Source organism: Aquarana catesbeiana, linkage group LG02 (genome assembly GCF_042186555.1).
Source record: "Aquarana catesbeiana isolate 2022-GZ linkage group LG02, ASM4218655v1, whole genome shotgun sequence".
NCBI lineage: Eukaryota > Metazoa > Chordata > Amphibia > Anura > Ranidae > Aquarana > Aquarana catesbeiana.
The window spans coordinates 5,744,148-5,771,410 of NC_133325.1; the positions used below are offsets into that span (position 1 = coordinate 5,744,148).

The 27,263-nt window shown below is 45.0% G+C and overlaps 2 protein-coding genes across 3 annotated transcripts in view; one reads left to right on the forward strand and one right to left on the reverse strand.

The window, feature by feature from the left end:
• LOC141126606 (uncharacterized) overlaps positions 1-27,263 on the forward strand; it is a 757,790-nt gene that overhangs the window by 268,136 nt on the left and 462,391 nt on the right.
• The window catches only part of LOC141126583 (uncharacterized), a 137,556-nt gene that overhangs the window by 9,771 nt on the left and 100,522 nt on the right, over positions 1-27,263 (reverse strand). The window contains exon 5 of one of the 2 annotated variants that reach the window (XM_073612503.1): positions 17,831-17,836. The exons of the other annotated variant lie outside the window; for it this stretch is intronic. Within the exon in view, the coding sequence (XP_073468604.1) occupies positions 17,831-17,836 (6 nt within the window). The remainder of the gene's footprint in view (positions 1-17,830; positions 17,837-27,263) is intronic. 2 annotated transcript variants of the gene reach the window in all.

A 27,263-nucleotide genomic window follows, 5' to 3' on the forward strand; every position in this document is an offset into this window, starting at 1 on the left:
TGCTGCGATTACAGCTGCAAGTCGCTTGGGGTATGTCTCTATCAGTTTTGCACATCGAGAGACTGAAATTCTTGCCCATTCTTCCTTGCAAAACAGCTCGAGCTCAGTGAGGTTGGATGGAGAGCGTTTGTGAACAGCAGTTTTCAGCTCTTTCCACAGATTCTCGATTGGATTCAGGTCTGGACTTTGACTTGGCCATTCTAACACCTGGATACGTTTATTTGTGAACCATTCCTTTGTAGATTTTGCTGTATGTTTGGGATCATTGTCTTGTTGGAAGATAAATCTCCGTCCCAGTTTCAGGTCTTTTGCAGACTCCAACAGGTTTTCATCCAGAATGGTCCTGTATTTGGCTGCATCCATCTTCCCCTCAATTTTAACCATCTTCCCTGTCCCTGCTGAAGAAAAGCAGGCCCAAACCATGATGCTGCCACCACCATGTTTCACGGTGGGGATGGTGTGTTGAGTGTGATGAGCTGTGTTGCTTTTACGCCAAACATATCGTTTTGCATTGTGGCCAAAAAGTTTGATTTTGGTTTCATCGGACCAGAGCACCTTCTTCCACATGTTTGGTGTGTCTCCCAGGTGGCTTGTGGCAAACTTTAGACGAGACTTTTTATGGATATCTTTGAGAAATGGCTTTCTTCTTGCCACTCTTCCATAAAGGCCAGATTTGTGCAGTGTACGACTGATTGTTGTCCTATGGACAGACTCTCCCACCTCAGCTGTAGTTCTCTGCAGTTCATCCAGAGTGATCATGGGCCTCTTGGCTGCATCTCTGATCAGTCTTCTCCTTGTCTGAGCTGAAAGTTTAGAGGGACAGCCAGGTCTTGGTAGATTTACAGTGGTCTGATACTCCTTCCATTTCAAAATGATCGCTTGCACAGTGCTCCTTGGGATGGTTAAAGCTTGGGAAATCTTTTTGTATCCAAATCTGGCTTTAAACTTCTCCACAACAGTATTACGGACCTGCCTGGTGTGTTCCTTGGTCTTCATGATGCTCTCGGCGCTTTCAGCAGAACCCTGAGACCCCATTCACACAGGGACGACTTGTCAGGCGACCTAGTCACCTGACAAGTCGCCTCCCGTTCTGTGCTATGGAACCGTTCTAAGGGGAGTGACGCAAGTCGCTCCGACTTAGAAAAAGGTTCCTGTACGACTTCGGGGGCGACTTGGGGCGACTTGCATAGACTTCTATACAGAAGTCGTTTTGCAAGTCACCCGGGCAGTCGTGTGCAGGTTGCCTCACTGAGGCGACCTGCAAGTCGTGTTGCCCCTGTGTGAATGGGGTCTGAGACTATCACAGAGCAGGTGCATTTATACAGAGACTTGATTACACACAGGTGGATTCTATTTATCACCATCAGTCATTTAGGACAACATTGGATCATTCAGAGATCCTCGCTGAACTTCTGGAGTGAGTTTGCTGCACTGAAAGTAAAGGGGCCGAATAATTTTGCACGCACCACTTTTCAGTTTTTTAATTGCTAAAAAAGTTTAAAATATCCAATAGATTTCGTTCCACTTCACAATTGTGTCCCACTTGTTGGTGATTCTTCACAAAAAATTAAAATTTTATATCTTTATGTTTGAAGCCTGAAATGTGGCAAAAGGTTGAAAAGTTCAAGGGGGCCGAATACTTTTGCAAGCCACTGTATAAAGTACTGGAAGAGGATACCAACCAAAGGATAATCACCCCAGAATTAAAAATTGCTAAGAAAGCACCTGAGCTTGAATTCCTTATTCAACCCCCCCCCCCCCGGTGAAAGAGAGCCAAGCTGGTGTATCCACCACCCACACGTTTACTAATTTCTCTAATATAATTGGAACCTCTCCAATGACGTTTTGGTGCCTCTATTCCCCAAAATCGCATCCCTACCGTACTCTGGTTGTGTACCTCTTTAAAATGCATGGAAAGATGGTGCTTATCGAATCCTTTATGTATATTTCTAACATGTTCTTCCATTCGATCCTTTAAAGCTCTTGTAGTGCAACCGACATCGGAAGGAAATCGCAAGGACATTTTACCATATATACAACGCCTACTGTATTACAAGATATACAATCTCTAATAGTATACACATGATTGGTGTGGGGATGATGCAATTCTTTTACCCTCTTAGTATTAGTTGGAACTCTAATACAACTGTAGCACCTTCCACAACCATAAAAACCTTTCAAGTCCCAAAACATCTTGGGTTTCGAAAGGGTTGGTTCCACAATGTTATGTACCAGTTTGTCACATAGGCTTAGTGCTTTCTTGTACACAATTCTAGGTTTATCAGATAGTGAACCACTAAGGTGCGTATCTTGCTTCAACACATTCCAATATTTACGTATGATCTTTTCCACCTCCTTACTCTGCAAATTATGATCTAAAACCATGCAGGTGCCCCCATCCTCGCTTGCATCCCTGGTTTCAATCTTATCCATCAATAGGTCTTCTCTGTTAAGATTCCTAACCTTACCTCTTTAATTTTTAAGAAATTCTCTATGATGTCCTTTATCAGTAAATATCCTACTCAACATATCAGATTGGGTTTCAAAGTCTACATCCTGTGTGCAATTCCTCCGCATCCTCATGAACTGGCCTCTGGGTATATTATCCAGCCATGGTCTAAAGTGGCAACTTGAGGTGGGGATATAAGAATTTCGATCTGTAAATTTGAAGAAAGATTTGGTTTCAATACCTCTTGCAGTATTAGATATCTCCAAATCAAGGAAATGTATCCAATATCTACTGACATCCCAGGTTAGCATGATGTTGCGATCATTATCGTTCATAGACTCTAGTAACCTCATCAGTAATTCCATACTTCCACTCCAGATGATAAGCAGGTCATCTATAAACCTTTTGTATAATAAGATATCCCCATGTCTCTCCCCAAGACCACTTTCAGCCTCCCACTTAGCCATATAGTATTTATTAGCCATAAATAGCCATATAATATTTATTTTACCTGTTAATTTATATATTTGTATTTTGGTATTTTTATGTATTATTGAGGTATGTTGTGGTATGCGGGACACCGGAGCTCCGTCCTGGGATTTTTTATTATATTTTTTTATTATTATTAATTTATTTCGGCTGGTTACTATCTTATCAGCCTGAGCATCGATCGGCATTTGTTAGGCATTTTATCTAGATTGATTGGCATCCCTTTGTGAGCAAATAGTTAACATTCGGAGGCAGGTTTTTTCATCTATTCTTTAATACAGGCTGTAGCCTAACACTAGAGTGTCCGTGATCCATGGCAAAATGGCCGCGGTCTCCTGTATTTAAACCCATAGAGCGTCCGTCCAATCATATCCCCCTGATGAAGACACGTGATCCCTGTGTCGAACACGCGTAGAGGAGGGGCCAGGATGGAGAGAGCAGCACGGAATCCACACAGAAGGAGCATATCACACCATATCACACCATACGTCCAGCGATTTTTTGCTTTTTATATTGGAGGCTGAATATAGAGTGGTGCACTGACGCACCAGGACTATGTGAGTACCCCATTGTGGGGAGTGTTTTATTAATAAATTTACCCAACAATATTACACTATATAGTTTTTTTCTCCTATTTATACACATGGAGCTACATTAAATCAAGCTGGAGAGATAGATCTGATATCAGCACGGAGCCTGGGTGTGACTCCAAAGAGTGATTTGACTCAGGGTAGCAGCTGGGTCACACGCTCTGAGGTGAGCATATTAGCCTAAGGGGGACCACTGAAGTGCACCGGAGCATGGTTTGCAGCACCTAGGATGTATGAGCATGACAGATTACATCACATTTGGATTTGAATTGTTATATGAGACTTTTTCACCTATCACTTTGTGATTATGTATTAGGGCATCTGTGATGTCTATTACGGAGCACTAAGCACTTTTTGCATTTATTTATGCACTTCACCGTTTGCAATATGGATTATTGATGTTTTTTATATTTACTACTATTATTATATAGATCTATTATTTGCACATTGCACTTTTATACAATAGATGTATAGTAATTTATTGTTTTTTGTAACTTTCAGCTATTTTTCATATTTATTATTTAGAAGTTATCGTGTTTACTCTAGCGCAGCGCATATTTTCTATCAGTATTACTTGCACGGTATATGAAACGTGATCCGCGCATGCAGCTGGAAACTAGCACACGTTTGGCACAGGACCATTGTGCCTCACAAGATTTTCTTTATTTTGAGGTATGTATGGCAATTTTTTTTTTTTAAATAATCAAAGCTTTACAATCACTTTCATGGCATAATTATATATATATATATATATATATATATATATATATATATATGCGCATGTGCAGTTATCCCCCTCCAAAGATTTATCTCATTATTGACCTTCCTCAACATCAAATGGTGGACTTTAACGGTACCAGTAAAGGACGTATAAACCAAATAATGCTAAATGTCTTTATTACAAAAAGTTTCAAATATTTTTACACATATAAAACCATTTGATCAATATACTTGGGCATTAAGGCTTCATGTACACGGGATGTTTTTACAACCTCTCCTGAATGATTTAACTTGACAACTTGACAGATAGTAACCCACGTTTAAAATGCCCATTTTGCCGCATTTACATGCCGCGTTTAGCTGCATTTCTTTTCAAAAAAGGGCAAAAATGAAAAACGCCTGTAAACGAAGTGCGGCTAAATGCGAGTTACCGAATTTAGCAGCGTTTGGCATCAGAAACATCGGAAGCTTTGGCGTCTGAACTCATTTTTTTGCCTTCAAAGAAAAGCCTATAAACGCAACTGCCTAAAAACATTAAACGAACCTGTGTACATGTACACATAAGATAACATTGGATGAGTCCAGGGGCAGTTGAAAAAAGCATCCAACTGCCTCTGAACGTCCGTTTACCAGCAGCGGTGTACATGAATTCTAATAAATTAAAGATCTCTGTTATTACAAATGTCAAGAGGTCAACGCGTTTCACATCTTTGCTTCTTCAGGACCTTTACGTTCTTGACTTAAAACAGAGATCCTAGTCAAAAGCAGAAAGAAACATAAACATTGTTTACATTTAGATTATATGGGGGTACAACAAAATTAATTTCAACATATCATCCAATTGAATGGAAAGCAGCATAAATGGGGACTCACATCTATGAGGCGCCTGCAGAGAATGACGTGGCAAGTGTCCCAGGAGAGCAATCCAACAACCAGTGTCTTAAAATAATAAACAAATCCATATAAATAATCCTGTCACAAAATCACGTGGCTTATTTTAAAAATTGCCGATAAGCGTCGGATTGATAGGCAAGAATAGGGTTATAAGCTGACCGGAATAATGTAGTACTTACTAAGAATAAAGTCTTAATTGGAAAAGGAAAGAGAGGGGTTAACTTCGGCCACAAACCAGAGACAGAGGACTCTACAGTTACTGCATCAGCAAAGTCTCTATACAATTCATACCAAATATATAGTCAATGTTCCACATAGAGATAAAGTTCCTAATCAAAGGAACAAAGACAGTAATAAGATGTGTATATACCTCAAAAATATGAAGATATGGCCTAGTAGTTGTCAAGCATACAGCTCACAGAGAGCACCATTGCCCCAAATGCCAGGGCCCATAATCGGTGGGCAAGAGGCTTGCGTTCAGTCCCCTCCAATAGCATCTGTCCCGGGTGAGTCTGTCACATTTCTCCCCCATCAAAGGTTGACTAACAAGGTCCCAGACCTCCACCTGGTCTGGACATGCGTTAGTCAGGCAGAGTGAACTCACATAGTCTTCCCACATGATCTCCTTTCTCGGCTGCAAGGAATAGTTGACCTCAGTAGGTGTGGGGCAGAGGTCATTTACTCTCTGTCTGGCTGCCAGCGCTTCAGCTGGGTGGTTTTTAACATTCCTGGGCTCGGTCTGCTGCTGGGAAGAGGGGCCGATCACCCCAGCTTCCCAAAGCTGTAGAGAGACACTAGGTGCTAGGCAGAGGCCAGCGGTGCTCTGCTCTGTTGCTAGCGATTCAGCTGGGAGTAGCAGCTCCACTACATCAGCTTGTCGTCGGAGAGAGGGGCCAACTGCCCCGGCTCCCTGGATCTCCACAGTTGTTGCCGGTGCTGGGCAGAGGTTGGTAGCACTCTGCCCTGTTGCCAGCACTTCTGCTGGGAACTTCACACCCTCTGCTCCGGCTAACCGTTGGGGCAGGAGGCTGGATTCCTCCACTCCCAAACTGTGTAGCTGCCATTGGAGAGGTGAGTCGGCTGCTTCCTGTTCCATTTCCTTATCTGGCTGCTGGGACGATATGTCTGTGGTACTGTCTCCCAGGTGCATGGATCTTTGCTGGGGAGAAAAGACCGCTTCCTCCACCCTGGCCATCTGTTGGGGAGGGACGAAGAACACCTCTCCCTTCTCCCCCTGTATCTGTTGCTGGGAAGTGATTGCCACCTTCTCACCCTGAGCCTCCAAAAAACTGCCACAGGTGTGGGGCAGAGGTCTTGGACCCTCTGTCTGGTGACCAGCACTTCAGCTGGGGAAGTTCCTTGTAACTCCACAGATACTGCTGTTGGTGCTGGGCAGAGCACAGTGAAGTTTGGCCCTAATTCCAGCTCTTCTGCTGGAGGCTCATCAGGTTGTTCTTCCTCAGTAGAAAAGTCTATTAAATCCCTTATCTCTATAACTGGTGTCTGCAGATAGAGGTTCACCATTTCCTGTCCACAGAACCCAGAAGATGTTATCAGTGCTGGGCAGAGGTTAGCAGAGCTCTGCCCTGTGGTCAGCACTTCAGGTTTGGGGAGGGCAATCTTCAGATTTTCCACTGCCGATTCTCTGGCATGCTGCTGAACGTGTTCTAGCAGTTTCCTGTATGCCCTTTCCAGATGCTGTTCCTTCCTTAGCAAATGGTCCAGATCAGGTTTGAGCTCTGAGACCCCTGCAAGACCGAGCATAGCCTCTCTATATTCTCGCAGGTCCTCAAGGTCAGGTTCCCCTTCATCGCCAAACACAAAATGATCTGTAAGGCTCTACCACAGCAATCCAGGGCCTCCAAAGTCATATCCCTCCGGAGAGCATTCTGTTGTCTCCCCTAAATATCCCTGCTCTGCGTGCCATTGCAGAGCCTGATAATGATTGTCCAGCTCTATCTCCTGCTGGACCAGTCTGTCCAACTCAGTCACCCATTGCTCCTGGGATTACTCTCCCAGGAATGCCATCCGCAATGCCCATTGGTCACTGGCTCGTTGGTCTTGGGTCGGAAAGCACTTGCCCTGTTTTATACCAGCGAGCTGGATAGCTCCAATCCAGAGCTCCACCCGAATCTGCCTCCTGAGCTCCAGGTATTCATCCTCAGACACAGTCCTGGTGTATGTTGAAAGGATGATCCGCAGCAGCCCCGGGAACTCTGATGCCAGGTCCATATCTCCGCTGGGGTGACTGAAGTCTGCTATGCTGATCTTGGATCCAGGTGGAGGTTTGGATGTCCCAGACTGCAGGAAGCGTCCCACTGCTTGCCACCAATGTCACGGAACGTCACACACTCCGCTTGAGTGTTTCCGTCAGTATACCACTTCCTCCCAGTCTGAATACAGATATCAGATATTCCAACTGCTCCCAAGCACAAAACAAGGCGACACTTGTTTCACTGCTAACATGGACTGAATCCAAAGTAACACCAACCCCAGGGTCCCCAGGCATACAGCTCACAGAGAGCACCATTCCCCCAAATGCCAGGGCCCATAATCGGTGGGCAAGAGGCTTGCGTTCAGTCCCCTCCAACAGAATTTGTCCCGGATGAGTCTGTCACAGTAGTGCTGTTCAACATGGAGTTATTCAATCACTTATGGGGACAGTGTAGGGTGTATACTCTGCAAATAATACAAAGTGGTATGACAAAGAAATCAATACTGTCATTAGAGTGTGTGGGAGTTCTAGTGAGAGCAAAGGATTCACCAGAAACTGACTATAACAATTTAACCATTTACCATCTGACTAGTGGCAATTGAAACTCTGCTGGCATTGCACATTCCATCCACAGTGGTCATCCAAAGAATCTAAGGAATATACAATTGCATATCTAGTGAGTTGAAATCAGCTCACATAATAAGCATGACAAACTGTCCATTGACAAACCTCAGATTGAGACTTACCTATGTCTCCCATCAACCAACACAACACCGTTCACTAAGCCCTTGTAGTCAAAACTGATTATAAAGCCCACTTTGGCGCCAAAAAAGCATCTTAATTATTCTAAAAAGCAGGTGAGATGATGGGAGGGTACTGGCAAGGTGTGGGGCGGGTATATATATATATATATATATATATATATATATATATATATATATATATTTGTTTGTACTAAATGTACTTTATTTAAATGTGTTTTAAAAAATTCTTGATGTGACACTTCTTCCTTTAAAAAGCTCCTGCAGAAGCTCTGTTGAGCGAAACATGTTGAGTATGAGCAAGAAGTGATTATATGTGCTTTAACCACTTGCCGACCGCCTAACGCAGATATACTGCGGCAGAATGGCACGGGCATGCAAAATCACATACCTGATATGTGATCTGCCTCCCGCGGGCGGGGGGTCCGATCTGACCCCCCCCAGTGCCCGAGGCGGTCGGCTTCTGTCTGGGAGCGATGAGAGGTGAGGGGGAGACCATCCATTCGTGGCCCCCCCCTTGTGATCGCTCCCAGCCAATCAGATTCTTCCTCTGCTGCTGTATAGTAAACAGCAGCAGAGGAAATGATGTCATCTCTCCTCGGATCGGTATTTTCCATTCCGGCGCCGAGGAGAGAAGACATCTGAGTGAGTTGCACAACACAACACACACAGTAGAACATGCCAGGCACACTGTACACCCCCCAATCACCCCCCCCTGTCAAACTGACACCAAGCAGTTGTTTTTTTTTTCTGATTACTGCATTGGTGTCAGTTTGTGACAGTTATTGTGGTAGGGCAGTTAGTATTAGCCCCCTTTAGGTCTAGGGTACCCCCTAACCCCCCTAATAAAATTTTAACCCCTTGATCACCCCCTGTCGCCAGTGTCACTATCATTTTTCTGATCACTGTATTAGTGTCGCTGGTGACGCTAGTTAGGGAGGTAAATATATAGGTTCGCTGTCAGCGTTTTATAGCGTCAGGGACCCCCATATACCACCTAATAAATGTTTTAACCCCTTGATTGCCCCCTAGTTAACCCTTTCACCAGTGATCACCGTATAACTTTGGTGAACTGGCAAGCACCAGCCCCAGGCAGCGTCAGGTTAGTGCCAGTAGCGATAACACCCACGCATGCACTGTACACCTCCCTTAGTGGTATAGTATCTGAACGGATCAATATCTGATCCGATCAGATCTATACTAGCGTCCCCAGCAGTTTAGGGTTCCCAAAAATGCAGTGTTAGCGGGATCAGCCCAGATACCTGCTAGCACCTGCGTTTTGCCCCTCCGCCCAGCCCAGCCCAGCCCAGCCCACCCAAGTGCAGTATCGATCGATCACTGACACTTACAAAACACTAAACACATAACTGCAGCGTTCGCAGAGTCAGGCCTGATCCCTGTGATCACTAACAGTTTTTTTGGTAGCGTTTTTATAAACTGGCAAGCACCAGCGGCCTAGTACACCCCGGTCGTAGTCAAACCAGCACTGCAGTAACACTTGGTGATGTGGCGAGTCCCATAAGTGCAGTTCAAGCTGGTGAGGTGGCAAGCACAAGTAGTGTCCCTATGTGCAAACGAGAAGATCTGGACAGCCGCACTCCAGGAAGTAATAATCCAAGTTTCTTTATTTTAAAATCAAGAACACATCAGATACAGGACATCATAGACAGAGTGTACAGATCATAGGCTAATGCGTTTCACACTTGTCCAAGTGCACAAGTGTGTCTATGATGTCCTATATCTGATGTGTTCCTGATTTTAAAATAAAGAAACTTGGATTATTACTTCCTGGAGTGCGGCTGTCCAGATCTTCTCGTTTGCACATAGTCTCTACTAGCATGAGCCAGCACCTGGAACCTCTCATCTCTGGAGAGCAAGATCAGCTTTACACCTGGTGAGACCTAAACTAGTGTGGGGATAACTTTTGTATTACAAGTAGTGTCCCGCTGCCACCAAGAAGAAGACAAATAGGCCCGTCGTGCCCATAATGCCCTTCCTGCTGCATTCACCAATCCTAATTGGGAACCCACCACTTCTGCAGCGCCCGTACTTCCCCCATTCACATCCCCAACCAAATGCAGTCGGCTGCATGAGAGGCATTTTCTTTATGTCCTCCCGAGTACCCCTACCCAACGAACCCCCCCAAAAAAGATGTCGTGTCTGCAGCAAGCGCGGATATAGGCGTGACACCCGCTATTATTGTCCCTCCTGTCCTGACAATCCTGGTCTTTGCATTGGTGAATGTTTTGAACGCTACCATTCACTAGTTGAGTATTAGCGTAGGGTACAGCATTGCACAGACTAGACACACTTTCACAGGGTCTCCCAAGATGCCATCGCATTTTAAGAGACCCGAACATGGAACCAGTTACAGTTATAAAAGTTACAGTTACAAAAAAAAAGTGTAAAAAAAAAAAACACAAAAAAATATATCAAAATAAAAAAAAATAGTTGTCGTTTTATTGTTCTCTCTCTCTCTATTCTCTCTCTATTGTTCTGCTCTTTTTTACTGTATTCTATTCTGCAATGTTTTATTGTTATTATGTTTTATCATGTTTGCTTTTCAGGTATGCAATTTTTTATACTTTACCGTTTACTGTGCTTTATTGTTAACCATTTTTTTGTCTTCAGGTACACCATTCACGACTTTGAGTGGTTATACCAGAATGATGCCTGCAGGTTTAGGTATCATCTTGGTATCATTCTTTTCAGCCAAGCAGTCGGCTTTCATGTAAAAGCAATCCTAGCGGCTAATTAGCCTCTAGACTGAATTTACAAGCAGTGGGAGGGAATGCCCCCCCCACACCGTCTTCCATGTTTTTCTCTGGCTCTTCTGTCTCAACAGGGAACCTGAGAATGCAGCCGGTGATTCAGCCAGCTGACCATAGAGCTGATCAGAGACCAGAGTGGCTCCAAACATCTCTATGGCCTAAGAAACCGGAAGCTACGAGCATTTCATGACTTCGATTTTGCCGGATGTAAACAGTGCCATTGGGAAATTGGGAAAGCATTTTATCACACCGATCTTGGTGTGGTCAGATGCTTTGAGGGCAGAGGAGAGATCTAGAGTCTAATAAACCCCAATTTTTTCAAAAAAGAGTACCTGTCACTACCTATTGCTATCATAGGGGATATTTACATTCCCTGAGATAACAATAAAAATGATTAAAAAAAAAAAAAAATGATAGGAACAGTTTAAAAATAAGATAAAAAAGCAAAAAAATAATAAAGAAAAAAAAGCACCCCTGTCCCCCCCTGCTCTCGCACTAAGGCGAACGCAAGCGTCGGTCTGGCTTCAAATGTAAACAGCAATTGCACCATGCATGTGAGGTATCACCGCGAAGGTCAGATCGAGGGCAGTGATTTTAGCAGTAGACCTCCTCTGTAAATCTAAAGTGGTAACCTGTAAAGGCTTTTAAATGTTTTTAAAAATGTATTTAGTTTGTCACCACTGCACGTTTGTGCGCAATTTTAAGCATGTCATGTTTGTTATCCATGTACTCAGCCTAAGATCATCTTTTTTATTTTATTTATCAAACATTTGGGCAATATAGTGTGTTTTAGTGCATTAAAATTTAAAAAGTGTGTTTTTTCCCAAAAAAATGCAATTGAAAAATCGCTGCGCAAATACTGTGTGAAAAAAAAAATAAAACACCCACCATTTTAATCTGTAGGGCATTTGCTTTTAAAAAAAATATATAATGTTTGGGGGTTCAAAGTAATTTTCTTGCAAACAAAAAGTGTCAGAAAGGTCTTTGTCTTCAAGTGGTTAGAAGAGTGGGTGGTGTGTGACATAAGCTTCTAAATGTTGTGCATAAAATGCCAGGACAGTTCAACCCCCCCAAATGACCCCATTTTGGAAAGTAGACACCCCAAGCTATTTGCTGAGAGGCATGAATGAATGAATGAATGAATGAATGAATGAATGAATGAATGATTTGTAAAGCGCTGCAAATGCGAACTGAATAGCCTCAAGGCGCTGATGCGTTGTGTTGTCAAGCTTCACTAGGAGAGGTAGGTCTTGAGTTTTTTCCTGAATGACAGATTGTTTTCTTCCATGCGGATGTGAGTCGGAAGAGAGTTCCATAGCCGAGGTCCCGGGACTGCAAATCTTTGTTCTCCCCTTGCTTTGTAGTTGTATTTGGGAACGAGGAGGAGGTTTTGGCTAGATGATCGCAGATTGTGATTCGGTGTGTAATGTAATGTTTTATTTTCTCTCTGAGGTATTGAGGGGCGTTTCCATGTATGCATTTGTGGGTGTCTTGAAAGGGATCTGATTCTTTACTGTTAGCCAGTGTAGGCTCCTCAGTGATGGGGAGATGGACTCCCAGGTTTTTTTTTCCTGTTATTAGTCTTGCCGCCGCGTTTTGAATGGCCTGTAGGCGCGTAAGCTGATATTGGGGTAATCCTAGGTAGAGTGAGTTTGCGTAATCGAGACGGGAATTGATGATTGTTCCAACTACTGCTGCTTTGTCATCTTCTGGGATGAAGGGGATGAGTCTGCGTAACTTGCTAAGGAGATGGTGCGATCCACTAACTACTGATCCTATTTGCACATCCATTGTCATTTCTGGGTCCAAGATAATTCCAGAACTTTTTGCCTTGGTGCTCGGTGAAATGGTCTGTCCGAAGATGGTGGGGGGTGTCCATAGAGTCTTGGTTTTGGGATTTTGGTTAGCGTGCAGGTAGAGAAGTTCTGTTTTTGACCCGTTGAGTTTGAGGGAACTAATGGTCATCCAGTTATCTATTGAAGTGAGGCATTTCTCTAGTTGTTGATGGTGGTCTTTTTGTCCGGTGATCCGAAAGTAGATTTGGGTATCGTCTGCGTATGAGTGGAAGCAGAGATCTGATTTTCTGATGATCTTGAGGAGAGGGCGGATGTAAATGTTGAATAGCACTGGCGATAAGGGGGAGCCCTGAGGGACTCCACAGGAGATTGCCCGGGTTTCCGAGGTAAATGCTCCTAGTTTCACAGTCTGCGAGCGATTCTCTAAGAAGGATGCAAACCATTTTAGACTAGACTCTGTGCTAGACTCCTGCTACTTCTGTGGGCCGGCCAAGTAGAGTATTGTGGTCCACTGTGTCAAATGCTGCACTAAGGTCTAACAGTACCAGGAGACATGATTCTCCGTCATCTGCTGCTTCTAGTGCATCATCCCATACTTTTAGAAGTGCTGTTTCCAAGCCATGGCCTGGGAAGAAACCTGATTGTAGAGTGTCCAGAAGTTTTTTTTTTTTTTAAATCATAAAAGGTTTTATTGCTCATAAGAAAAAACAAACATTACATTTGTATATGCACCATAGTCAGCACTTCTTTTACTCACATAGTAGTATAGCCATCAAAAAGGAGTTATGGTTTGCATCTTAGAACTGTCAACATTTGGACTATATGTCCCCCCTAGTTAAATCGATAACATATTCTCCATTATCCTCACACCCTCCTCCTCCATTCTCCAATGCACATTCTCTGCATCTACCTGTCTTATCTTTAAACACATCTTAGCATCCTCATCTGTACCAATTCCATGGGGCTTATTCCGGGCACATCCAACCACGGGTCCCACAATCTGTCAAATTTTCCAGGACTACCCCTGTGCTGGTAAATATATTTTTCCATGATAAGCGTTTTTCCCATATTTAGTATCCATGTTTTGCTATTAGGTGGCACAGCAGACTTCCATCCCATCAGTATTACCTTTCTGGCCTGGAACAGCGCACGTGCAAAAGCAACTCTCGTCACCTCCTCCGCAATCACCCCCTCCAGAACTCCCAGTAAGCAACACAATGGATCTAGTGGGACATTGACCTGGAACACCTGGTTTAGTGTAGCCAGGACCTCTGTCCAATACCTGTGGAGTTTAGGGCATCGCCAGAGGAGGTGAATCAAGTCCCCAGACGCTGCTCTGCATCTGCCACACAAAGAGTCAGGAGCCTTACCCATTCTATATAACTTTACAGGGGTATAGTGTACTCTCAATAGAATATAAAGTTGGGATACCTTCTGTGCCACGTTTAGTGAACAGGAGTTAACTGCTTGCAGAGCTTCTTCCCACACCTCCCCCGATAAGGGGCCCAAATCCGCCTCCCACTGAGCAACCGCCTTTGTGGGATATCCCTCTAACAATGAGGCTAATAACATGTTATAGCATTGTGAAATCATGCCCTTAGTCTCCGACGCCTCCTGCATTATATGAAAAACCGGTGTGGGGGATTGGGACCAATCAGTTGCATCCCCTTGAGCTTTGATTGCATGCTTCAATTGGAGATAGTAAAACAACATCCCGGTAGGCAGGGAGTATTTATCTTGTAAATCCTTAAACGATAGCAGTGTTCCATTACTGAAAATCTGGTACATATGTGTGATACCTCTACAGCGCCATCTGTGCCCCTGTTGGAGCTTAGCAAGCTCAACATATGTTTTATTTTCCCATATCGGGCTATATTTGGTAAAGCCCGAAACGTTTTGTAGTTGTTTAGCTTTGTTCCATACCTTCTGCAGAAGTGTATATGTGGGCATTTTTTTATTGGGTCTTTGAAAAAGGTGGGCCTCCAATCCCTCGGGTATTGACTCCGCCCCTGTGCCCACCAGCATAAGCTTAGCAGACGAGCCCAGTGGCAGAGGGGCCATGGCACCCACCAGATGTTGCAGCTGAGCCACTAGATAGTATACCCAAGGATTTGGTAGGGCCAGGCCCCCTCCCTCCTTTGAGCGCTGCAACTGTTCCAACTTGATTCTGGGGGGTTTGGTATGCCACAGCAACAGCCGGAATAAGGAGCTAACCACCCTGAAAATTTTCAGCGTGATAACTACAGGCGTGTTGTGTAGCAAGTATAGAAATTGAGGCATCAGAATCATTTTTATGAGGTTCACCTTTCCTGCCAGAGACATCTTAAGTTTATTCCACACATTTATCTTATCTCTAAACCGTGACATCAGGGGGTAGACATTTAGGCTACAGAAGTCCGTAAGGTTAGGCGAGATGTGTATACCCAAATATTTAAAGGTCGAAACCACCGGTATCTGAGTCGGGGGTCTCACATTGGTCATTGGGGACTCGTCTATAAACATTAAGGCAGATTTAGTCCAGTTGATAGTGAGGCCTGAAAAACGGCCAAATTCAGTTATAAGTGACATTGCCTGGTCCAGGGATCCCTCTGCGTCCTCCAAAAACAAAAGCATGTCGTCGGCGTAGAGCATGATTTTTTCATGCAATCCACCATATCGGAAGCCTCTAATCTGTGGGCAATCTCTCACCTGAGCCGCCAGGGGCTCTATGGCCAGTGCGAAGAGCAGGGGGGGCAGAGGGCACCCCTGTCTGGTCCCCCTGCTCAACCCAAAGGCATGAGACATTCGATCCGCCACACGCACAGCCGCCCGGGGTGTATCGTATAATAGCCTAACCCACCTGATGAACCTGGGCCCGAACCCAAACTTGGCCAGAACCGCCCACAGATATCTCCAGCTTACACTGTCAAATGCCTTGTTGGCATCAAGAGACAGCAAGGCTCTATGTCCCACAGACTCAGAGGGGGTCTGCATGTTTAGGTATAGACGTCTAAGGTTGGTCGCTGTGGATGTACGAGGCATAAATCCTGCTTGATCTGAATGAACTATTGTTCTAACAATCCTATTAACCCGCATGGCCAGTACTTTTGCTAGTAATTTAATGTCGCTCTGAAGGAGCGATATAGGCCTATAGGAGCCCGGATCTAAGGGGTCCTTACCCATTTTCAACAATAGTATAATATTAGCTTTAGTCATAGTGGTTGGTAACCTTCCCAATTTAAAGGATGCATTTAATACTTCAAGCAGTTTAGGCAGAATAATTTCTCCATATTGGGTGTAGATCTGTATGGGGAGCCAGTCGTCCCCGGGGGCTTTGCACGTAGGGAAAGAGGCAGCCGCCTCCCTCAGTTCGTCCAGTGAAATTGGTGCCTCCAGCTCCCCCCTCGCCTGGTGGGTCAGGGCTGGAAGCATTATGGTGCCCATGTATGTCTGCAGCTCCTCATCTGTATAGCTGTCACACGGCTTATATAACTCTGCGTAGAAGCTCCTCTATAATTTTCTCCGGTTCATTCACCAGGCGTCCCGAGGAACTTCGTAGCGCTCCTATAGCAGGGGACGACTGTTGAGATCTGGCTATCCTAGCCAACAGTCTACCAGTTTTTTCACCCTCTTCGTAGAATGCTTGTTTAGTAAAGAACCGTTTACGTTCCGCGGCGGAGGCCCTCAACCGGTCCAGGGATTCCTGAGCCGACATCCATGCCTCCCCCGCGGACTCTGATGAGTCTAAAATAAAAGCAAGCTCCAATTGCTTTACCCAGCCCTCCACCTGTATTAGTAAGGCTGCGGAATTGTGTTTTACGTCAGCAATTTCAGCTATAAATGTGCCTCTCAGGCAGGCCTTAAAGGCATCTCATCTTATTAATAAGTCAGTTTGTCTCCGGTTGTCAAAAAAGTATTGTTCTATCTGTTTCGCTACTCTGTCATGAGAGGTGAAAAGCTTTAGCCAAAAAGCGTTCAGCTTCCACGGTGCTCTCGGTAGTGTGGTCGCCGGTCTAGTAACAAGAAAGGCAACCAAAGGGGCGTGATCAGAGACCCCCCGGGGTAAATATTCTACCTTGTGCATAACACTCAAGAGTTGAGGGGACCCCACACACAGGTCAATACGGAAAGTGACCCATGGGTTTTGGAGAAGCAGGAAAATTGTTTTGTGGTAGGGTATTTAGCTCTCCATAAGTCTATCCAACCCACTTCTATCAGAAATCTGCTCAGAATAGTGCCCCTGTTTCCCGAGGGCGGCCGCGCCAGGGGATGTCTGTCTAGTCTAGGATCTAAGTAACCATTAAAGTCACCCATGATCATTATTGGGACCTCAGGTTTGTCAACTAGGTAAGTCAAGAGGAGCTGCAGGATTTCCCTGGAGAACGGAGGAGGTATATACACGAACACCAATATCAACGTCAAAGTGTACAACCTGCAATGCAAAAACACATATCTGCCCATGGAATCAATAACAGCGTCTAGTTCCTGGTAGGCCAAGGACTTATGTACCAGAACACTCACCCCGCGAGAATATGCAGTGTGAGTGGAATGGTAGGCCTTGCCCACCCAGGAATACTGCAGAAAACTGACTGTATCCCTTGTTAGATGAGTCTCCTGGAGGCCCACTATTACTGGGTGAAATTTTTTCAGGCATGTGCTTATCATGGTACGCTTCAAGGGGTCATGGACACCACGAACGTTCCATGTCACAACCGGGGTGTTAGCCATATTTGGTGTTGTACTGTGACAAGTCCTGGGTGATCCTGTTTCTTCGCCATATCTCCTGGCCGTAGAGTATCAGTGCATTTCTCGATGACCCAGATAGTCCCGGAGTGTCCTTCAGCGTTGTTTGGTAATGACGACCCGAGGCAGCCGTGGAAGAATGTGCGTGATGTCTTCATATTCAGAAGTGTCCTTCCTAACCGGAACAGTATGTTCCACGCTTTGGCGCCTGTACCGTGGATGTGAGCAATTTTCCCAAAGTGGTCAGGGGGGGATTCCCCTGTTCCGTCTGTGCTTCTTAAGTTGTGCTGTAAACCGGTGCCAACCGGGCACATTTTAACCAGCCCCTTCAACTGGGCCAAAACTTGAAGTTTTAAAAAAGTTCCTGTGGGTACAGCTATCCCACCTTGGTATTTGCAGTTTCTTGGTATATCTCTTGTGAACAAAGCTCTTGTCGCGCGTTAACTTTGTGAAATAGTAACATTGTCCCGCAAAATATGTTGTAGACTATAAAACGTCTAGTGATGACTGATCGACTTCCCAGCTTCTCGTAGTGTCGTTCACTCTCCCATATCTGCCTCTCTTCTCCTCCTTAAATCCTGCTCGTTGCGGTCCAACCAGGCGGACGCTTCGGCTGCAGACTCAAAGAATGTGGACTGACCTCTTGCCGTGATGCGTAATTTGGCCGGGTATAACATGGCATATGTGACTTGAATCTTCTGCAATCTTTTCTTCACCTCCGCAAACTTGGCCCTTTTGCGCTGTACCTCGGCCGAGAAGTCAGGATAAAAGGAGATTTTTGTTCCGTTATAGTGCACTGCACCCTTCTCCCTGGCTAATCGAAGTATTATTTCTCTGTCCTTATAGTTCAGGAGTCTGGCTAGCATTGATCTAGGTGGATTGCCTGGGGGGAGGGGTCTCAGTGGTGTACGGTGTGCTCGCTCCACTGCAAAGAGCGCGGTAAAAACATCTTTGCCAAATATGTCCTGTAAGCACATTTCTGTAAATGCTGTGGGGTCTCTTCCCTCCACCTTCTCTGGGAGCCCCACTATGCGTACATTATTCCTCCTGAGACGATTCTCGATGTCGTCATTTTTGGCGTTGGCCTGGGCTGCTTGCTGTAATGCACTTCTAGTATCTCTAGTGAGGGGAGGTAATATGTCCTCCACCTCACTGATCCTTCCCTCCACCGCTGTGGTTCTCTCCCTAATCTTTTGGATGTCGTGGCGCAGGAGAGAGACAGTCTCAGTGAGGCTCCCAAATTGCATTTTCAGTCCATTTACAGACGCTGTGCAACTCTGTACCGCCCGCAGAATATCGCTTAATGTAGGCTGCTGTGTCTCTTCCAGCATGGATTCAGAGCCATCTGCATTGAGGATCAGGGAGCCCTCTAATGGCAGCGCGTCATCTAGTGCCATGGCGCCTTCATGTCCCTCAGTGTCTAATGCCAGTGACTGCTGATTCAGGGGGGAGGCACCGCTCTGTCCCTGCATCTTTTGGGCATAATATACCATGTCCCTGGGCTGCTCTTTCCCCCACTGTTTGCCAGACTTTGCTGCCTTACCACTCGGTTCCTGTGTCTTGTCTGTGCTGCGAGCCACACACTGTGGCAGAGGAGGGCCGGCGCCATCTTGGCCATCCATGGCCGCCTCTGCTGCTGCTTCTTTCTCCCCCTTTCTGGTCATTCTGGGCCTCCTAAATCGTTCGCCGATGCTGTGAGGCGTTCTGCGGGGTCGTGGTGTGCTGGTGGGTCGGTTCTGGGTTCGGATCAGAAGCGGGTTCAGGATGTTAGAAGGATCAGTGGCGGGAGCTCCGTGTAATGCGTCCGCTCACATGCCCGTCTAGGCCACGCCCCAGAGTGTCCAGAAGTTGATGCGTGTCAAGATGGTGTTGTAGCTGTTGTACTACCGCTTTCTCCATAATCTTGGAGACGGTGTTGAGGCTTGTTATCGGTCGGCGGTGGTTGGGGTCTTTAGGGTCAAGATTGGGCTTCTTTAGCAGGGGTTTGACTATGCCTTGCTTGAGGGTAGTTGGTACAATCCCTTCTTTGAATGACTGGTTTATGAGGTGTGTTATAGTTGGAGCCAGGATGTCGGCGCATTCTTTCAGGAGTTTAGTGGGAATGATGTCATTTGGTGATGTGCTGTCTAGAAGGCTTCTCATAATGTTTTTTGTCGTGTCAGTGGTGATTGAGCTCAAGAAGAAGTCTGGCGGTTGTGTGCTGTTCGCATCCATGTCATCTTTTTGCTTTGGTTGGGTAAGGTTGGTTGCTTTTTTCTGTTAAATTGATTCCCGAATCCTGTCGATTTTGTCAATGAAAAAATTAGCTAGCTTGTTGCAGTATTCTTGAGTATTGTTTGCTGGGGGCTCTAAGCAGGTTTGGTTAATTGATTGGGCAACTATTTTGAAAAGTTCCCGCTGCTGGTTTATGGTGGTCGAGATGGTGTTCGAGAAATGTTCTTTTTTGGCTGGGAAAATCGCTTTGTGGTATTCACAGTGAGTATTTTGTAGTTTGTATGGTTTTCCATGGTGGGATTTCTTCTCCATGCTCTTTCCGCTCTTCTACGTTCTTGCTTGAGTAGAGTGAGGGTGCCGTTGAACCATCTCGAGTTTTTTTTTGCGGATGAGTGTTCTGCGTTTTGGCGCTACTGAGTCTGCTGTTTGTAGTAAAGCCTTGTTTAGGGAATTGAGTGTTTGTTCCGTTGAGAGGTCTACGTTTAATGATTGTATTTTGTTTGATAATGTGGTTTTGAAGAGTTCAGAATGCAGTTTCTTCCGAGATCTGTTCCAGTATATTGTTGTTGAATGTTTCTGTTTTTGGAAGATGGAGTTGGTGGTGATATTGAATTTGATGGCGTAGTGGTCCGTCCATGGTAGTGGAGTGTTGTCCGATATGTCGATGTCCATATTCTGTTGAAAGACGAGGTCTAGGGTATGTCCTGAACCATGCGTGGGCATCTTTATCATCTGCTGGAGACCTAGCTCTTCCAGTTGGTTGATGCAGGCGGTCGCAATAGGATTTTGGGTGGAGTTTGCCCAAACGTTGAAGTCTCCAAGTACCAGAAGGTTTTTAGTTTTCAGGGTGTGCATTGAGATGAATTCCGTAAATGGTGTGAGGAGATTAGTCTTTGGTCCTGGTGGTCTGTAGCATAGTAATATGTGAATGGTGTTTTGGGGTGTAGTTTGAAGTTGCAGGGGGAGTATCTCCATGAAATGCACCGAGTTCTGTGAGGTTGGTTTGGTGACGGCAAGGTGCGATTTGAAGATCACTGCTAGGCCTCCTCCTTTTTTTCCTGTTCTGTGCTCGGTAAGGATGCTGTAGTTCTCCGGTACCAATTCAGTTAGAATGGTGTTGCAGTCGGATGTTAGCCAACTTTCTGTAATGAAGAGGCAGTCTATGTTGTTGATGATGAAGTCGTGGATTTCTAGTCTGTGCTTTACTGCAGATCTCGTATTAATCAGGGCGCATGCTAGTTGTTGTAGTTGGATAGGTGTCTCTCTGTATTTGATGGTAGCTTGTAGGTTGGTCCTCAGTAATTTTTCTTTTCTTAGTCTTCTTTGAATGGCGGTTGGTAGAGTTGAACCGATGTTCCTTAACCTGTGGAGTGCGTCCGCGGTGTACTTGGGATTACACATGGTGAATGCAAGCAGGTTTCTGAAGGAGGGTGATGGAGGTGATGGAGGCTGCTTACCACCCTCCCCGTTGATCCAGAGGAAGGCGAAAAAACCTCTGACTGAGCTGGCCAATTGCTACAGCAGCAGGAAAAATTCCTTCCTGATCCCCCCCAGGGGCGATCGGCTCAAGGACCCTGGATCAACAGCTGTGGTACCCCGGTGGCTTACCTGTGGAGGCTGGTCAGGAGGATGATGGCGGGGGGGTGGGGGGTAAGGGGGTCTGGCCGCTACTTACCGGTTAGAGTGATGCTGCGACTGGGTTTAGGCGGAACTTAAGATGGACACTGGTCTGGTCCAGTGTTTCTGGTGGTAGGCTGTGCCCACGCAGTGAAGTCAATGTAGAGGAGGGGGTGTTCCAGGAGTGGGGGCACGGGGCCTGCTGGGCAGGTGTGGGTGCTGGGTGGCTGGAGCTAGGCCGCAGCCATGGTCTGTCCCCCAAGTTTATCAGCTAGAGAGCGGGTGATTGGACGGCGGCTGCGGTGGTGCCCCGGGTGGGTGAGGAGGGGGGGTGAGGGATGGTGATCTTTGCCTGGAGGGGGGCGGTCCCGGTACTAACCTGCTGGGGGGGCCTGGGCTGAGCTCCGGTGGAGGATCGGCCACACTGGGGGGACCAACATGGCTGACGGGATGGATCCGAGCCACGGGTAGTCAGATGCTCACTCTCTGGAGGTTGCAGGTCCTGTGAGGGATGGTGGTAGGTCCTAGTACTACCTGCCTGGGGGGTCTGTGGATGAGCTCTGGGTGGAGGTGGTGATTACAGCCGAGTGGGTGGACCAAGATGGCCGACGGCCAAGGCCCGGGCCGCGGTGGGAGTGCTGTGGCGGGGGGGGGGGGAGTGTGGTGGTGGGGATGCGGGTGACCTGGGCTGGGGGTCCACTGAGGCAGAGGTCCTGGTGGTGTTATTGGGTATCTGGCTGATCTCCGGGCGGCCAGCGGAGTGCTGTGATCTCGGGAGGGAGGACCAAGATGTCCGCCGGCTAGGCCCGAGCCGCGGCTGTCCGGCTTTTACTGATATCGGCGCGACTACAGGCCCGTCCGGATGGCGATGGGGGTTGGATCGCTCTGAAGGAGGTGATCCTAGGGCCTGGTGGCCAGCCTGCCGATCCGGTTATGGGCGGAGAAGCGGCAGGACGGCCCTGGCCCGGCGCTAGGCCGAAGCTGCAGAGTTTCCTACGGCACTCGGCCGACCGCCGAGTGTCCTATCAGAAGGGCCTGTACGGCTGCCGGTAGGGGCTCGGGTTCCAGATGGAAAGGTGATGGGTACCCGATGTGTAGGTGGGGGGCCCCGCAGGTTCCCCTGGAGAGTCCAGGAATAGTCCTGGGAATAGCTGCAGCCAGAAGGCTGGGCTGCTGGATGGCTGGAGCTTGCTGACTCAACGTCTGCTCTCTCCTAACCACGCTGCAACAACACTGACACTGTCTGGAGCAGAGTGAAACCAAATGATTTTAGCAAATGGCTCCTCTGCTGCCACCTTCCAGAAGAAGGTTCCTTACATTGGTAATCAGTGGGAAGAATGTTCCTTACATTTCGAGTCCATGGAATATTTTATATTGTGACACAAGTTGCGGGAAAAAGACAATTTTTTTTTTTTGCACAAAGTTGTCACTAAATGATATATTGCTCAAACATGCCATGGGAATATGTGAAATTACACCCCAAAATATATTCTGTTGCTTCTCCTGAGTACGGGGATACCACATGTGTGAGACTTTTTGGGAGCCTAGCCTCGTACGGGACCCCGAAAACCAAGCACCGCCTTCAGGCTTTCTAAGGGCGCAAATTTTTTATTTCACTCTTCACTGCCTATCACAGTTTCGGAGGCCATGGAATGCCCAGGTGGCACAACCCCCCCCCAAATGACCCTATTTTGGAAAGTAGACACCCCAAGCTATTTGCTGAGAGGTATAGTGAGCATTTTGCAGACCTCACTTTTTGTCACAAAGTTTTGAAAATTGAAAAAAGAAAAAAAAACATTTTCTTCATTTTCAAAAACAAATGAGAGCTGCAAAATACTCACCATGCCTCTCAGCAAATAGCTTGGGGTATCTACTTTCCAAAATGGGGTCATTTGGGGGGGGGGGGTTGTGCCACCTGGGCATTCCATGGCCTCCGAAACTGTGATAGGCAGTGAAGAGTGAAATCAAAAATTTACGCCCTTAGAAAGCCTGAAGGCGGTGCTTGGTTTTCGGGGCCCCGTACGCGGCTAGGCTCCCAAAAAGTTTCACACATGTGGTATCCCCATACTCAGGAGAAGCAGCTAAATGTATTTTGGGGTGTAATTCCACATATGCCCATGGCCTGTGTGAGCAATATATCATTTAGTGACAACTTTGTGCAAAAAAAAAAAATTGTCACTTTCCCGCAACTTGTGTCAAAATATAAAAAATATTCCATGGACTCAACATGCCTCTCAGCAAATAGCTTGGGGTGTCTACTTTCCAAAATAGGGTCATTTGGGGGGGGGGGGGGGTTGTGCCATCTGGGCATTATATGGCCTTCAAAACTGTGATAGGTAGTGAGGAGTGAAATCAAAAATTTACGCCCTTAGAAATCCTGAAGGCGGTGATTGGTTTTCGGGGTCCCGTACGCGGCTAGGCTCCCAAAAAGTCCCACACATGTGGTATCCCCATACTCAGGAGAAGCAGCTGAATGTATTTTGGGGTGCAATTCCACATAGACCCATGGCCTGTGTGAGCAATATATCATTTAGTGACAACTTTTTGTAATTTATTTATTTTTTTGTCATTATTCAATCACTTGGAACAAAAAAAATAATATTCAATGGGCTCAACATGCCTCTCAGCAATTTCCTTAAGCCCCATACACACGATCCGAATATCGGACGAATGATCGTCCGTTTTTGTTTGCATGCTAATCTCACATCGAATCTGATGAGTTTACTAAAGTCCCGAAAATTCCCGTACGACAGAATAAAAATTCGGAAGCGATGTCATGTGTTGCAATGCATTTGTATTGCATTTTCGAACGATAGCTGTACCGATTAAACGAAAATCGTACGATCTGGCATCGTACGGAAAAAATTTCCGTGCATGTCCGATAGAATAATATCGGATGAACTGTCCTGATCGGCTCTCGAAAGCTCTGTACTAACGATCCGATTATCGTACGATCGTTTCGAATGCGGCATTTTACGTACGATTTTCGGATCGTGTGTACGGGGCATTAGGGTGTCTACTTTCCAAAATGGGGTCATTTGGGGGGGGTTGTACTGCCCTGCCATTTTAGCACCTCAAGAAATGACATAGGCAGTCATAAACTAAAAGCTGTGTAAATTCCAGAAAATGTACCCTAGTTTGTAGACGCTATAACTTTTGCGCAAACCAATAAATATACACCTATTGACATTTTTTTTACCAAAGACATGTGGCCGAATACATTTTGGTCTAAATGTATGACTAAAATTGAGTTTATTTGGATTTTTTTTATAACAAAAAGTAGAAAATATCATTTTTTTTTCAAAACTTTCGGTCTTTTTCCGTTTATAGCACAAAAAATAAAAACCACAGAAGTGATCAAATACCATCAAAAGAAAGCTCTATTTGTGGGAAGAAAAGGACGCAAATTTCGTTTGGGTACAGCATTGCATGACCGCGCAATTAGCAGTTAAAGCGACGCAGTGCCAAATTGTAAAAAGTGCTGTGGTCAGGAAGGGGGTAAATCCTTCCGGGGCTGAAGTGGTTACAGGAATAACATGTAATTGTTGTATACGTTGCGTGTGATTTCTTTAAAAAAAAAAATTGTTTAAAATAAATAAATTTCTATTTTTTCAATCTGCAGATAAATTTACTAATGCACAAACCACATAAGTACGTAAATAAATAAAATAGGAATAAAAATAGTAGCTGCCAACATGTAAAAGGGTTCACACACTAAAAAGAAATGAGAAAATAAAAGAATTGTGGCGCTTACTCAGAGCTAAGCAAATCCTAAATAAATAATGACTAAATAAATAATCCGTGAAAAACAGAAATATATTTATGTACAAACAGTGCAACAATAGCAGCTATATATTAAAGTGCAAAAAATTAACCAGTTGGTATAAAAACCAATAATGGAGTGAATGTGTAATAATGTCCAAAAATAAAGTGCAAAGTGACAGTAAAAAACTTCCAAAAAGTGCAAATGCAATCAATTTGTGACAACACGGTCTTGTGACAACATAGTCTTTATAAGTGTGAAAAAGTCCAAAAAAAGAAGTGCTGGATCCCATACTTCCATTGAAATTACCAGGTAATAGTGAGATACAAAGATGATTTGGCCAATTTGATAGAAAAGGGTATGGGTAAAAGGCCTGCTAAACAAGAAAGAAGGGAGATATTTGCAGCCTGTGGGATGTAAGATTCCCATTATATATAAACCCTACCAAAAATTCACAAGAATAAGGAAAAGCCTCCGGGGAGACCGATTGTGAATGCAATAAACTCTGTGGGAGCAGGAATTGGGGAATACATTGATTGGTTATTAAAGCCAATAGTCAGGAAAACTACTTTGTATCTGAGGGATACGAAACAGCTGATTCAGTTGCTCGATGTTGTTAAACTGTTGTGGTGGACCTGTGTATCTCGCCACAGCTGATGTTGCATCATTATATACGATCATCAATCATGATGAGGCCTTGGAAGCAACAGAATGGGCCTTAAGAGACCTAAGTGAGTTAAAAACGTAAACAAAGAAAATTTCTCGTCGATTGTCTGAAATATAGTTTGGACCACAGTTATTTCTGGTATGAGAAAAGCTATTATAAAACAACAGATCTGTGGTATTGCAATGGGTGCCAAATACGCACCGAGCGCGGCCAATTTATATATGGCCGAATGGGAGGAGGAGGCTTTATATAGTAAAAAAACCACAGCAACTCCTCTTATTTAAACGATTCAATCGATATTATCGTGATTTGGGCAGGAGACAGAGAAAGTTTGATTGATTTTGGCTTTGATCTGGGTACGAACGATAAAAATATTAAATTTACCTGGGAAATAAGCGACAAAAGAATTACATTTCTTAGATTTAGAGATTTCAAAAGAAAATGGAAAATTGGTGACACAAACACGTTTTAAAGTGGTAGACAGAAACAGCTACCTCCCTCTGGACAATTGTCATTCTGCTCCATGGCTGGATAATATACCCAAAGGCCAACTTATTAGGCTAAGGAGGAACTGCACGAAGAAGGAGGTATTTCTTGAACAAGCAGATTTTATTGGTAAAAGGTTTGTTCAAAAAAGGGTATAAGCAGAGTTTTATCAAAAAAACAAAAATAAAGGATGTCTCCGCTCTAGATAGGGAATTATTGATATAAGATTCCTTGAAGAATAGAGAACGGATTAATGGTGTCCCATTGGTGTTAGACTATAACATCCAGCACAAAACAGATCCAAAAGATAAAATACTGGAACATCATAAAAGCCAATCGACATCTGGGAGTCGTGCTACCAGAGAAACCAATATTTACCTATTGGAGGGCCCCAACCCTCAGAGATCTCATTGCGAAAAATGTGTTGGATCCACCTGCTCAAAAAAGAACTTCACTTTCTTTGAAGGGAGAGGTTACTACCCCTGTAAAACTTGCTATACTTGTAGACACACGAAAGAGAGCAAAAAGAAAAAAAGAGGAGTTTTAGATCAGCAGTCACCAGGAAAAAGTACCAGATTAAAGATTTAATTCCTTGCAAGACTGAAGGGGAGGTGGACCCCCTTGAGTGTCCATGTTGGATCCAATATAAAAAAAATCGGAAGAACTAAACGAGAGCTTTGGAAAAGACTTTCTAGACAATTATGATCGATATCTCAACAGAGACCCCTCCGCCCTACTAGTATGGGGGATAGAAAAGTATAAATCCCACTGGAGGGGGGATAATGAAATCATAAAACTTAGGCTGAATCTCGTTGGATACACAAGCTCTGCACTTTAGTACCACTAGGACACAACCTGGAATTCGATTTGATTTGTTTTATTTCTAATTACTGATTTTTATTCCTCCTTTTGGAATTCACATCTCCTTTCCTCTGTTTCTACTATTAAAGGCTGGTTAGTTGCTGGGATCGTTTATTCGACCAGCATAAAATTGATTTATTTATTTATTTATTTTTTGTAATATTTTTATATTGCACTCCCTGTATCTAGGGTGCCTCTTTAATAATTATTTGAGGTATTTTCATATGGATTTTATATTTTAACTAGCT